This window comes from Podarcis vaucheri (genome assembly GCF_965113315.1).
Source record: "Podarcis vaucheri genome assembly, chromosome: 16".
Lineage (NCBI taxonomy): Eukaryota > Metazoa > Chordata > Lepidosauria > Squamata > Lacertidae > Podarcis > Podarcis vaucheri.
Window position 1 is genome coordinate 38522618 of NC_138754.1, and position 15321 is coordinate 38537938.

General features: G+C 46.1%; 1 protein-coding gene across 3 annotated transcripts in view; it reads right to left on the bottom strand.

Annotated features, from left to right (window-relative positions):
• Positions 1 to 15321, bottom strand: part of TMEM132B (transmembrane protein 132B) — a 376300-nt gene that overhangs the window by 200989 nt on the left and 159990 nt on the right. For all 3 annotated transcript variants that reach the window (XM_082204116.1, XM_082204118.1, XM_082204117.1), the window contains one exon: positions 7789 to 7935. In XM_082204116.1, the coding sequence (XP_082060242.1) occupies positions 7789 to 7935 (147 nt within the window). The remainder of the gene's footprint in view (positions 1 to 7788; positions 7936 to 15321) is intronic.

The window sequence follows — 15321 nt, forward strand, 5'->3', positions numbered from 1 at the left end:
ATTCAAATCTCTTCTCTTCCTTCCAGCCGCATTGCTAGAAACGCAGACGTGTCGTTTTCATAGATGAGACACTTTTAACGTCAGATGTATAAACTGAACCCATAAATTCAGCCAATCCTTACAAAAACTTTCAGCTTGAAATTGAGAGGAGGGGGGCAGCCTGAAGAAGCTGAAAGTGTGATAATTTCAGAGAGGTGTTAAATCATTTGAAGGTTTCTAGGAGGGGCTTGGTGAGGCTGTGATGGCAGAAGTGCGAGGGTGGGCAACTGGATCCAGCTGGTGGGGAATATCCTCATCCCACCCCTACAGGGCAGCTTTGATGGGTGGGAGGGGCTGCCCACCTGTCGATCACCTGATGTCACCATGACTATACCTGAACTGTTTCCTTTGCCTGCGGGCCAAATTTGACATGCAGGCAAAAGCACAGTGCTTTGCGGGCACCAACCATCAGCTGATGGTAAGGGCTTGCAAAGCACCAATGGTCCCTCTGGAGCTGTCCTTACTTGCCATGTGGCATCAGGCATGGGGCAGTTGAGGATAGTATGAGGAAACTGACTACATGGGCCAGAAGTTCCCCACTCCGGCCATAGCTGTTGGCATCCATCTGTCTCAGGAGACAATGGAAGAGTCAAACTCTTAGGGCTGTTGAGTTGATTTTAATAGAAACAAGGGTGGTTAATTGCTTTCCCACCCTTGTGGGATGGGCTGGGTGAGCTGTTGCTGCTGGTACAGACACATAAACAGGTATATTCATGTCATAGTCTTAAATTGTTTTTTGCTCAAAAAGCACAAGAGCTGGGAGTGGCAGCCACTAACTAGGATTAGACCAGGAGTAGGGAATCTGGAAGGACAGATCATGAAGCTGAGGCTCCAATACTTTGGCCACCTCATGAGAAGAGAAGACTCCCTGGAAAAGACCCTGATGTTGGGAAAGATGGAGGGCACAAGGAGAAGGGGACGACAGAGGACGAGATGGTTGCACAGTGTTCTTGAAGCGACAAACATGAGTCTGACCAAGCTGCGGGAGGCAGTGGAAGACAGGAGTGCCTGGCGTGCTCTGGTCCATGGGGTCACAAAGAGTCGGACATGACTAAACGACTAAACAACAAAGGCAATCTGCCACTCTCCAGATGTCCAGGGGTTCCAAATCTCATTATCTCTGCCCTTGTTTCCTGGGGCTGTTGGGCATTGGAGGGCAACAGCATCTGAGAGGGCCACCGCTGGTCCATCACTGAATTAGACCAAGAGATGGAGGGCAGGTGTACCAATGCCTGCTAGCCATAATAGCCACATGGTGCCTCCACACATAGGGGCAGTATACATCCAAAAAGCAGGTGCTGAGGGGAAGCAAGAGGAGAAGGCCATGACCCCATGACTTGCTTGTGAGTTTCCAGACAGTCTGGCTGTCCTCTGTTGGAAACAGAATACTGGGCTGGACGAGCCCTCAAATGATTGTATTGATAACATTCTTACGATTCCAGCATCATGCCTCTTCTAGGCACCCACCGTTCCTCTCTACACTGGCCAGACTCCCAATCTAAGAACACACAAAGTCTTAAACCACAGTGGATCGAAGTGACTTAACTATTTGATTTGATTTTCAAAATTCAACAAAGAGGACTCTGATATAATCTCCTTATGCTCAGCACTGTGTTTTCGAGAACAGGCCTCGATGTTTCTCTTGCATTTTCATCCTGAAAATTGCCTTCTCTCTCTTGCTTCTCCTTAAGTGGCCCCCAGGAACAAAAGGTTTCCATTCTGCTACTATAGCAATCTTTTATGTACTTTAAGTTGCTGGGCAACAGAGGCTGTGCCACCCACAGGTACTTGCCTTCAGATGGTCTCAGAAACAAAACAGGGACAAAGAAACGAGGAGGAAACAATAGCAGAATTTGCAATGGCTCCCTGTGACGCTATTAATGCGAGCAGGCTTCCAGCTAACTACAGATTCCAGTCCCAGTTGCCACTTATCTAGAGTCTCACCTGTTCATCTGCACTTATTTAAATTTGTTTTGCACCTAATCCTTGGGATCCCAGTCCTGAATAATTCAGAGTGGGGTCTGCGTTAGGGGGGCGACTGTCAGGAGCCACAGTGTGGAAGGGAGGTACCCCATAGAATCACAAAATTTCAAAAAGGATGTGCTTTCCCAAACCCACATTCCCAGACTGTTTACACTCCTGTCTCGGTGATGTCTATGGTGACTTGGTCATGCCCACAGAATGAAAGGTGGCAGGAGCCCCAAGCAGCAGATAGGTAGCCGTGTTGGTCTGCCATAGTCAAAATAAAAAAATTCCTTCCAATAGCACCTTAAAGACCAACTAAGTTAGTTCTTGGTATGAGCATTCGTGTGCATGCACACTTCTTCAGATACACTGAAACAGAAGTTTCCAGACACTTCTATATAGTGAGAAGGTGGGGAGGGGTATTACTCAGAAGGGTGGTGGGAATGGGAGATTGGCAGATAGCTGAGATGAGCCTGTTGACGACTCTTAACGACTGTAATAGGTCTTACAGGATCCCCAAGGACATACTTTACGGGGCACTGGCTTTAGGCACCACATCCATTGACAGACCATCTCTGCACTGATGCCTACAGCCTTGACCCCACTTCGTCGGGATCTCTTGCAGTGCCTGAAGATAGGCAGTCAGGTCGTGCATCATAGCAGTGACCAGAGGAGGAATGACCACTTGGAGGAGCACAGAAAGAAGAAACGCCATGGTGCATCTGCAGCAGCAAAACCAGATGCCTTCATTTGCCCCGGCTGCAACAAAACATGTCTCTCCCATGTCGGTCTCTACAGACATAGCAGGGACTGCAACCTTACAACAGTTTGAATTCACTCCCAAAGGTGCACTCATCTCCATTGTCACCCGAGACAGATGGATGGCAACAGCAGCAGCAAAAACACATTTAGCTTTGCAACAGACAAGTGTGCCATAATAAGTTTTGCTTCAATCAAGCACTTTGGAGGAACTGTGTGCATGAAGACAGGGAATCAAGCACTCTCATCCAGATCTCCAAGTTGACTGTGGAGTACCCTTAACTTCCTAAGCACCTTTCTCCTCTCCTTATGATCGTAACCACAGATACTTTCTTTGGTTCTTGCTGGCCATAAAAGTCACAATATACTGTACCCCAAAGTCAGGCGAACAACAGTGCCCAATGGGAATGAGTTAATAAATCCAGTCTCTGTCTCTGCTCTGCTCTTGCTATCTTTTTCAAACCGCTTTCAAATATGCTTACTTTTCTAATCTTTCCCCTCCTCTCATCCACAGTATTATCCCTTATCACCGGGTTTTCATCTCAAGTTCTCCAATTTGCTCACGCAAATTGAGTGCTCATTAAGATATTTTAAATTAAGACCTTTCATGCAAAGCGTGTCACATATTTCTCTCCCCCCGTTTTTTTAAAAAACTAAATTCCTTATCACAATGTCTCAGGCGGTTTACATTATATTCTATTAGAAATCCATTTTGTCCAAGGTTGTTGCAATTCATAGATTAAAGCCTTTTCCTGGCTTTTTGTATTGTTCAGAATACGTTTATGAATTCACCTCTTTAGTAGTCAGACACATACTACATATGCTGGTATCCCAGTCTTTGATAATGTTGGTCGGCAGAGTGTGGTTTTCCTTTCAAATGTGCATATAATTTCAAGGCTCCCTTGATAAGTGTGTGTTGTGGTTTGCAAACAGGGACGATTTAGGGTTCTGAAATCCCCACTGCAAGGTCAAAACTGAGAAAGCAAGAGCACATTCAGAGCCACAGTAGCCGTTCTTTGACTAGGGGAAGAGCTGAAGATCAGTGGCAGAACATTTGCTTTGCATACATAAGGTTCCAAGTTCAATCCCCAACATCTCCAGGTCAGGCTGGGAGTGTTCCCTGTCTGAAACCCTGGAACGCTGCTTGCAGTCAGTTGGACCAGGGATCTGACTCAGTACAAAGCAGCTTCCTGTCTTCCTATTGCATTTGATTCAGCCTGGCACTATGTAAGGAGGCAGCAATTTCTGTCCCATTCTATGCACATTGCAGCCAGCCGTGTTTCTGTTCCACTGCAGTTCAGCTCGCACTAAAACTGACATTATCCATCTTACTATGTGCTGTGGCCAGAACTAATGGAATTAAATATGTCCTCAATTACGACATTAACGTCAGGGCACAGCAGAGGAAACACCTAAGACAACATGGGAAAACAATGCAATTATTTATGAATGTTCACAGACTAAGAAAACATCGACTTGCAATATTCACACACATGATCATCATTTCTGACCTCAGGCAGACATGCAAATTGCAGCAATTTGCTCTCATTTCCATTCCTGGTGAAATTCTCTGAAATCCCTAGATGGTACAGAAGGAGAGGGGAAGTGGGCAGGGAGATTCTTCCAGCCACCACCCTCTTTGGCATGACTTGCCCTCAGATATAGCTCCATGCCCATCTCAGCAGTAACCTGAGGGTTGGGGTTAGGCTTAGGAGTTAGAGGTCAGGAAGTTAGGGTTAGTGTTAGGGGGTTAGGGTTTTGGGTTAGTTTGGGTTTGGAGGTTAGGGGTGTCCCAGTCACTCTGGGTGGCTCTGAAGAAAATATTTAAAACACAGTAAAAACAACATCAGACATTAAAAACTTCTGTATAGAGGACTGCCTTCAGGTGTCTTCTAAAAGTTGTATAGTTGTTTATCTCCTTGATATCTGGTGGGAGGGCGTTCCACAGGGCAGGTGCCACTACCAAGAAGGCCCTCTGCCTGGTTCCCTGTAACTTTACTCCTTGCAGTGAGGGAACCACCAGAAGAACCTCAGAACTGCACCTCAGTGTCCAGGCTGAACGATTGGGGTGGAGACGCTCCTTCAGGTATACAGGGATCAGGCCATTTAGGGCTTTAAAGGTCAGCACCAACACTTTGAATTGTGCTCGGAAGATGTAGATGATCTCGGCAGCCACGCCCGATCACCAGTCTAGCTGCCACATTCTGGATTAGTTGTAGTTCCCAAGTCACCTTCAAAGGCAGCCCCACAAAAAGCGCATTGCAATAGTCCAAGCGGGAGATAACCAGAACATACACCACTCTGGTGAGACAGTGTACAGGCAGGTAAGGTGTCAGCCATAACACCTGTTGGAGCTCATAGACAGCTGCTTGGACACAGAACTAACCTGCGCTTCCATGGATGGCTGTGAGTCCAAAATGGCTCCATTTTGGTAAATAAATAAGATTATAGTATAACAATAAATTATAAAATAAAAATGTGTTTGTGCAGACCAGGGCCTGCCCTAAACTCTCCGAAGGAATGGTCACAGCCTGCTTACAAACATAGGCTTCTCTCTCATACACACACACACACACACACACACACACACTCCCCGCCCCAGGAGGCAATCCATCTCTGTCACATTGTCTCTTCTTCCAAGCCAATTAGTTATCCTGACATGCTCAGAGGCTTACCAGAAGTAGGATGCTGGTACCTAGCTTTTTCAACAGTAATTTTAGAAAGCTATGGGGTCAAGAACTTAAAAGCAGGTTCTTACATTGCAAAGAGGAGTAGCAGATTCACAGACTATACTGACCTACTATGAAGGCTTTGAGGAGATGGGAGAATACCTTTCATTTTGTTATGGGGTAACTAAATCTTATGAACCAGGGGTGGGCAACCTTTTTCCAGCCACATTCCCTTCCGGGCAACCCTCTGTCTCCAGTCTGGGCAGTAACAGCCATTATCCAATTTCAAGGGTGCATTGCAGTCAAGGAAGGTGTGAAGCAGGGTTGGTGAGGGCTGTGCCCTGGGGGGGGGGGAGGTGGCTGGGAAGATTCCCAAAGGCAGGGCAGAGACGCCTGGAAGGCTACATATGGCCCCCAGACTTGTGGTTTCCCATCGCAGTACTAAACTAACAGCAAGGAAAGGTGGAACACCAAATGAAAAGGAAGATCAAAGTTAAATATTTACTTGTAGAGCAACAATATTTGCAAATCTGGAATGGATCTTCTGGAGTTTTCTATTTGCATACTTTAATTAATCTAAAAAAAATATTAAAACTAATCTCACAAAGGAAAGGGTCAGGGTATTAATTAACTTGAGATTCATTGCTTTTGTATAATTTAGAAGTTCGACATGGAGCAGAAAATGGTGTTAATAAAAACTAAGTTACTGTGACAGGTATAATTTCATGGATTAGCCCAAACTTCCAACATTCTCACCAAGTTTAAGGCTAACCTCTCTGTTTTACACAGCCCTGCTTCAATTAAAATACTTTTTTTTCCTCCTCCAGATGAAAATTACATTTCATTCTCCCTTTAACCTCAATATTTCTCTATTAATGTGATTTTTCTACCATGCAGTTCTTAAACGGAATGCAAGTCACAACCACAGTAATGGGGAAATCTAAACCTGTCGCTTAATGTTGAGTAACCCTTCTGACTGTCCAGCTCAGGGACAAATTAACAACTCTTTTTGCACAGGCTTTCTCCATCTTCCATGTGACAGCCCTTCAGATATTTGAATAGGGCTCTCCTATCACTGCTCAGTCTTCTCCATTTAGCCTCAACTGTTCCTCACAAGGCTTGCTTTCCATAGGGCTGCTGTTTTTAAAACATTATTCCATCCCATAGCTGTGGTTGGCAAATGACAAAGCAGAGGGGCAGAAGAATGATTTGAGAGGGATCAGAAATGGTGCCTTATATAGGTTTCCAGTCAAAGTCCATACTTCAGGCAAGGGACAGCTAAATTTTGCCTTCCAGATGGTGTTGGATGCCAACTCCATCATCCCCAGAGTTGCAGCCCTCCAGCATCAGGGAGGAAGGGTTGGGGAAGATATTCAGTCCAATGCCACAGAAGACAGAATCAGCATTAAAAATGACTTTTCGTCCAACAGGTAGGGATGGGGGCAGAAATTTGATTCTCTTTCCATTTAAAGGTGCATCTTTCCAAAACAGTGTGTGAATCGAAACACAGCCATCATTCGAAACTCACGCTTTTCTGGATTTTGCAATGCAGTTCTCCAGCCAAATAATATGGAGAAAAATGCAGATACCAAGATGAGAGTGTGTGTAATGATGCTTATCTCACGAAACATACAACCACGGATTATGTCGGGGTGTGTGTGTGCAAAAATGCAAAATGCATACAAAGATGTGTATATTAGTATAAATTTGTAGATGAATTTTTATGAGTATTTTAAAATATATTTTAAAAAATAATGCAAACTGATGTTGAAATGTAGAGAATTCAGCTTAAAGCGGGGAAAATGAGGGAAAGCAAGATTGAAGGAGTCATCTATCCCTACCCAGGGGATGCTATTAAATAGTTAACTCCACTTGAACGGTGTGATTTACTGCTGGCTGACTTTTGGAGAAGCAGCCAGGCCAGCTATTACATCCTTATCTTGTTGCTGGTGCAACATCTCCTTGTGCCCAGCTCCTAGGCAGAACACCTTCTCTGCATATTTCAGCAGTCTTGTCTCGGTCAGCTCCTTGCCCTGCTGGACAGCTCCATGGGCAAGAAAAGGGAATCCAAGTCATGCTGCTGTGCTTCTGTGACTGGGGCAAACTACCCATGCGCTAGTCCATGAACATCTATGCCATAAGACATTTGTTAGCCTTTAAGACATCACCACAAGACTCTTTGTTGCCCCCAGTCCTGGAACATTTTTCCAACACTCGAAAGCTGTGCTCATGTTGGAAATACAAAAAGAAATTGATTCCTATTCAAGGGTAAAGATCAATAAAAGCATATGAATTTCCCCCCACTGTCTTTTAACTAGAAATGGCAGCAGCATGCAGCTCAGCTTGGATTTCTTACCTGCTCTCTGCATTTGGATTGATGTGCTCACATACAATGGTGGCAGTGGTCTGTGTCCTCCCATTGTCCACGTCTTGTTGAACTCCCCACTGGTCCGGATCACTGACTCGGATGTCTATTATCTTCACACCTGAAGCAGCCTTAATTCTACCAAGAAAAGAACAGGCACAGTGTTAGTTCTACATGACGCCTTTTGGGGGTAGGAGAAATCTCACAGGAGACCCCAGTGGATGGTCCAGGAGCAAATGTTCTTAATTTACGCACCCAGGAACACCGACTGGCCTGCAGCTTCACAAGGCGTGAACGTAAGTGTTGTAAGAATGCACACACATTGTGTCTCTCAGTCTGACCTACCTCATGGGGATGTTGTGAGCATAATTTGGAGAGGAAATGAAGACTATGTACGCCACCTTGAGCTCCTTGGAGGGACGTTGGGACATAAATGTAATTAATAAATAAATAACTGGAAAATGCACCCTGCAGGCACTAAGCAACTGAAACTAGGCCCATTCACTATGCACATTCAGGAAGGCAGGTACAGCCCGTGGCTTACAGGAGAGTCTTGGTCTGATCTTCTTAGGCCCTTAACTGGAACCAGTTAAGAACATGTGTGTGTTAATTTATGACCCCCAAAACTGAAAGAACCACATCTAAAAGAGAATGAATATTTGTTTCCTTCTGGAAGGAGCCCTCTCACAATGCTGATCTCCTCTCTGGTTGGATTTAGCTTATCAAGGAAGCTTTCATTCATTTCTCATATAAAGCTCCCCTTCCCCCAGTCCTTACCCTGCAGCCTCAATCGACACCTCGCCCTTCTTGTTACTCCACTGGCTCCATGGAAGCTTAGACTAGCATTCAGCGAGATGCAAATCAGACCCTTGGTGGCTGTCCCTGGTTCCCTGGTTGGGCAAACTGCCAAGGAAGACAAACCGCTCATTGAGTCAAGGAGCAGGTTGTTTAAATATTTAATCAGAATTAAAATGGAGCAAGCTGTGCAATCCACAAGGAACTACAGATGCAACCACTTTGAAGGAGAATAGATAGACACCCTGGTTCGTAGATTTGCCTCTTAATGAGGCTTCATATGACAGAGGGAGGGAGAAGCCTCTTGGTGACTGTAGTGGCTGCTGGTCCCAAAAACACTTACATAGTTGCCCTTAGGGTTGACTGAGCAGAAGATTGGTTGTCCCCAGAATGAATCAGATCCCTTTCTATGTTTCAGGCAAACATGGAAAATGCCTTAAATTGTGGGATAATTTCAACCTTCGAAAGAGCATTCCTACATTGGCATCATCTTTTTATCCCTTGGATCATAGGGAGGGATCAACTCCCATGCTCTTAAGCACAAACAGACCCAGTGGGCCTCTCTACCTTCTTTCAAAATGGGGGGTCACCAACTTTTTTGAGCCGGTGGGCACATCTGGAATTCTGAGAAAATACTGTGGGCACCAGTCACAAAATGGCTGCTGTAGGGGTGTGGCACAGCACAAAATGGCTACCGTGGGAGATATGTAGGAGAGGCCAAGCAAATGCAGATAGGAACTAAGCAGGAAAAGCTAACAGTCTCTCATGCATCGTGGGTTTTTGATGGGATATTTACTTTCACAGGCACCATAGAAGGTACTGGCAGGCACACCAATATCCATGAGAGCTTTGGAATTCCCTGCTCTAAAATGAAGTTGTTTCTAATGTCATTTGCTATGCTGGTCCTGCTCTGCTCCAAGGGGGGGTGGGCTCCAATTCATTTTGGGGGTGAGCACTCTTCTGCTCATCCCTCCCTAAAGTAGATATAGGCTGGCAGGGTGCCTGAGAGTAGAATCAAGGTGGGTAGCCACTTAAGGTGGGCTATGGTATTTGTCCCAGTTCTGCTCGCATCCACTTGGTACTTCACAGCATTCTGAACTGCATCTGTTGCTGTAAGGCTGAAGTTACTTCATATGAAAAGGCATAAAGACTAAGGAATCAAGCAAACAATATTTTATGGTTTGTATTGTATGGTAAGGGTTGTAAACCACTTATTATTAAATAATACAAATAAATAAGACCTGGGTGCTTTACTGCCTATCATAGAGGTGCTTATGTCACTATATGCCAATTTGGAATAGGGGTTTAATTTCTTTCAAACATTCTTGTGGGGTCACCTCCAAATTCTCCTTTCTTTCTGATCATCTATTCTATCCAACTTAGCATTCATTACTCCATCAAAAACTATTTCAGGTTTGGTTCAAGTTCAGTTTCAGCTCTAAGTATATGAAATGGATTGGACTGATCTGCTCTTCTCCACAAGCCAGACTACCCTCTTATCTATTTAATCTATATTTTTTTTATTGCCACAACCCGTAATAAGCAGCGCTCCCAGTTTTCTACAGCACCACAGCACTGCTGCCACAAATGGCCAGGGGGTGGTACTGCAGCTTCCCAGCACCACAGGCGTTCCAGTAGAATTCAACTTGCTCCTCTAAAGCTGCCAACTGTGGCCTAGATACTCAATGTGAGGAACTTGCCACACAGCCTATATTGAACTTTCAGACCATTCACCTGTCTCTGTTTCCCTGCCTACAGGTACCAGCCCTCCCAGGCTGTCCACCCATTAGGTCATAGGGAGAGCGAAGATCTTGAAAGAATTTGTTAAAACACACAATTTGCAGCAAAGTGCATAAGTCACATTGATTAGGTGGAAGCTAAGCATGTTTACATATTTCCCATTGCCACCCATTGTGTGATTTCAGAGCCCAGTCCTTCGTCCCTAACAGGCCAGATCCGATAAATGCTGACACTCCCATCTGCTCAAGCCAACTGCCGCGTTTCCCAGCCCTTCAGCCAGGATGCAATGCAACACATGTCTTGTCCATCCAAGGACACTCGGTGATGCTATTTTTACTCAACTGGGCTTCTGAAGAGATTTGCTGACAATGCATCTCCTGTCAACTGGCTATTTGCTTCTGGCCTGCAGGGGTGCCGTTTCCTTATAGAAAACCTCCTGGGTTTTCAGCAGACATGCTTGGTTGTCTGCTACAGACGCAGATTTCATTCACTGTCTTCCCAGGTTAGCATCATGCCAGTCCTTTAGTGGCTGGTGCCTTTTGGGACTGGGAGGGTGGAAGACAGGGAGCCCAACAGCAGGTGGCGCCAGAGCCAATAACGGGAAGACAACTTGTTCTAGTTTTGCCTTCTTTCCCTCCCTGCTGAGTTCTGAAAATGGCAACCCTGAGACTAAGGAGGAAGAAGATGACAGACAGTGCCACCCCCTTGGCTCAGCTGGACGTAAGATGCCAGGGGCGGGAGCTAGGAGCGAGTTAGTAATAACTCTCACATTGCCAGTAAAGATGACCCTTTATTCAAAATGCCATGTCTATTGAGCACAGCAACTCTTCCCGGTAGCTCTTGCCCCAATGACACAATGTGTTCTCATAGTTCTCTAAGTCTCCTCCTCCCTCAGTCCTTTCCCAAGCAATCTGAGGCTCCTTCATCTTGTCTGTCTTTGCTCTGCCCTCTTCATACCTTCACTTCTGCCTCTGATTCTGGAATGCTCCCTACCACAGCCTCTTCCTGCTCACTAAACTCTGTTACCTCTTCAGCTTCCGACACCTCTTCCTCCTAGTCTTCTCCTTCGTCTCCCTCTGACCACTCATTGTCATCCCACCATCCCATCCCTGGCCTCTGTGCCTCGGGGGTTCCCCCACTGGTGCCTCCCACCACTCCTCTGAATCCAGCCAGCCCATGACAGAAGAAGAAGAAGAGTTTGGATTTGATATCCCGCCTTTCACTCCCTTTTAAGGAGTCTCAAAGCGGCTAACATTCTCCTTTCCCTTCCTCCCCCACAACAAACACTCTGTGAGGTGAGTGAGGCTGAGAGACTTCAAAGAAGTGTGACTGGCCCAAGGTCACCCAGCAGCAGCATGTGGAGGAGCGGAGACGCGAACCCGGTTCCCCAGATAACGAGACTACCGCTCTTAACCACTACACCATACAGACAGACAGGTGGGGCAGGACACCCTTTGCTCTTATGGACAAGCCTCCACTGGATAGTCCCCTCACTTCCCAAAGTGCATGAACACACACACTGCAATCTTTCTGGACACCAGAATTTAAGCACTGAATCTGATACATTATCAAACTGGGAGGCTCCTCTTTTGTGCCACACCCGTGTTTTAGTCACAGCAGAGTAATGCAGGGGAGAATCAGTGGAATTCAGAGAGCGCCATCCAAACCTGTGATCAGGAACTGTTGGGCATAAGGACAACCCCCCTCAGGCAGCACAATCAGAAGGATTTGTGGACCCTTACCAAGCCACCCCTAACCTACCACTATTTACTGCTCTATGGGTGCTCATGTGCCTTTGTATCAATGCAGATAATTTTCAAGTGCAAATGTTCTGCAAATCAGTGTGTGTCCCCCCCCCTCTCTTTTATGATGGTCTTTCCTATCATTTGGTGATGGTGATATGCAAGTGGCTTTCCACGATAAGGTCACTCCTTCACAGGAAACTGTCTGTGGAGCCTTGTGAAAGAGACCATGTCTCAGTGTAAGGCATTTGGGGGGGAGGCATGGGGAAAGTGGGGGGAAATTGGCAGGGAGGGTTGTGGGGAAGGAAGAGGGTCATGTCTCATGTCTAATCCAGCTCAAACAGGGGTGGATCTGATGTGAAATGGGCCAGACCTTCAGAACTAGAGATAGTTCACATTTTGGACCTGCTAACTTGCAACATCACTATCAAAAATTGCAATGATAACACGGAGGGGTCCTCTTTTCATACCTGCAACAAGGAGATCAGAAGCTTCCATTCATGGTTTTACACAAGCCGCAGTTCTACCTGATGCCCAAACTTGGAAGACTGTAGTTTCTTCAAACTCTAGTTCAGTCTTCCCCAGTTTGGTTCCCTCGAGATCTTTGAAATTACAACCCCCACCAGCCCCAGCCATCATGGCCAATGCTCAGCGATGCAGAAAGTTGTGCTCTAACTGGGTTGGAGAATAGAAGGATTAGAATTGGCTGCTTCATTTGCTCTTCCTAACTAGAGTTTCATCAAACCACAGTTCCCTGTGTTTGTATGTCACAGGTAACTCTGTTTTGTTGAAAATCAGGTACAGAAGCTTCCAGTTTTCCCTCCATATGCAGGAAAGAGGATAGAGGAGAATATGCAAGCCAAAGACTCACCACAGCTCACTCACATTGTAGGAAAAAAACAGGCTCCCCTTTTGTCTGAACTGGGCTTGAGAGCATTTTGTGCTCTCCCCCTCCCTTCCCGTCCAACACCTCCACAAAGCTTTCCTTTTAAAACTGTACCTGAATCACACATCATCGCTCCTGTGAGCTTTTTTAATTTTTCCACTGCTGCTATTTTTATATAACCTTTTCCAGTTGCATTGTCTAACCCCCTCCCTTCCTCCTTGTCAGCCATGCCAGGATGCAGCAGGTATGAAATAGCTTATTAGAGCATTGCACTCCGCACAAACAGCATGGCTTTGGCAAACAAAAGGAAAGGGAAACCAGAACGCTTGGCAGGAAAGGCAAGAGGTGGAAATTATGAAGCCAAAAGGGGACTTGAGCCCTCCTCTGAGGGCTTGAGCGAATTCCCCTGCAGACCATAGAAGGTTCATAGAATTGTAGAATGCAGGGATCTTTTGTCCTAGGTGGGGCTCGAACCCACCATCATGAGAGTAAGAGTCCCATGCTCTGCTGACTGAGCTATCCCAGATATTCAAGAAGCATTGTTGTCTCCAGCTGTGGAGGCAGAGCTTAGCCCCTTTACTTGCAACCTGAGGTGAAGGGCAAGATGCCCCCTGCCCACTTTCACATCTAACAACCTGACCAGGCTGGCTGCTGAATCTCCTTTCAACCACTGGCAATGGGGCATCGCCCTCTACTGTACCTGAGGAAGAAGACTACCTTAGGAGGTGCAGAGCAAACAGTCTGTGAGCACCTAGAAAGGAATGCTGTGATCACCAATAGTCAGCACGGATTTCTGAAAAATAAGTCATGTCAGACTAACCTGATCTCATTTTTTTGACAGAATTACAAGCCTGGTAGATGAAGGGAGTGCAGTGGATGTAGCCTACCTTGATTTCGGCAAGGCATTTGACAAGGTGCCCCATGATATTCTTGTAAAGAAGCTGGTAAAATGCGGTCTTGACTATGCTACCACTCAGTGGATTTGTAACTGGCTGACTGACCGAACCCAAAGGGTGCTCATCAATGGTTCCTCTTCATCCTGGAGAAGAGTGACTAGTGGGGTGCCACAGGGTTCTGTCTTGGGCCCGGTCTTATTCAACATCTTTATCAACGACTTGGATGATGGACTCAAGGGCATCCTGATCAAATTTGCAGATGACACCAAACTGGGAGGGGTGGCTAACACCCCAGAGGACAGGATCACACTTCAAAACGACCTTGACAGATTAGAGAACTGGGCAAAAACAAACAAGATGAATTTTAACAGGGAGAAATGTAAAGTATTGCACTTGGGCAAAAAAAATGAGAGGCACAAATACAAGATGGGGGACACCTGGCTTGAGAGCAGTACATGTGAAAAGGATCTAGGAGTCTTGGTGGACCACAAACTTGACATGAGCCAACAGTGTGACGCGGCAGCTAAAAAAGCCAATGCAATTCTGGGCTGCATCAATAGGAGTATAGCATCTAGATCAAGGGAAGTAATAGTGCCACTGTATTCTGCTCTGGTCAGACCTCACCTGGAGTACTGTGTCCAGTTCTGGGCACCACAGTTCAAGAAGGACACTGACAAACTGGAACGTGTCCAGAGGAGGGCAACCAAAATGGTCAAAGGTCTGGAAACGATGCCTTATGAGGAACGGCTAAGGGAGCTGGGCATGTTTAGCCTGGAGAAGAGGAGGTTAAGGGGTGATATGATAGCCATGTTCAAATATATAAAAGGATGTCACATAGAGGAGGGAGAAAAGTTGTTTTCTGCTGCTCCAGAGAAGCGGACACGGAGCAATGGATCCAAACTACAAGAAAGAAGATTCCACCTAAACATTAGGAAGAACTTCCTGACAGTAAGAGCTGTTTGACAGTGGAATTTGCTGCCAAGGAGTGTGGTGGAGTCTCCTTCTTTGGAGGTCTTTAAGCAGAGGCTTGACAACCATATGTCAGGAGTGCTCTGATGGTGTTTCCTGCTTGGCAGGGGGTTGGACTCGATGGGCCTTGTGGTCTCTTCCAACTCTTCTATGATTCTAGAGCAGCCTCATTTAAAGGCAATTGGCGGGTTGCCGACATCTCCTAGTATCTACCGCCTAAGGCAGCTATATCATTCTGCCTCATGGGATGGCTGGCCCTGTAACCTGGGAGCAAACCCTGCCCTGGAGCCTGAGTTTTGCCCCTCCCAAGCCAGCCTCACCTACCCACAGCTTGGCACAGAGAGAGTGAAAAGGATTGGTCTGCACCTCCATGCACACCTGTGCTCCCCCATCTTCCTGCAGAATGGCACACAAAGACAAAGGACTCGGGATGGATCTACACACAGGGGGGAAACCGCTATAAATAAGTCAGAAATTAGATCATTATAATAAAAGA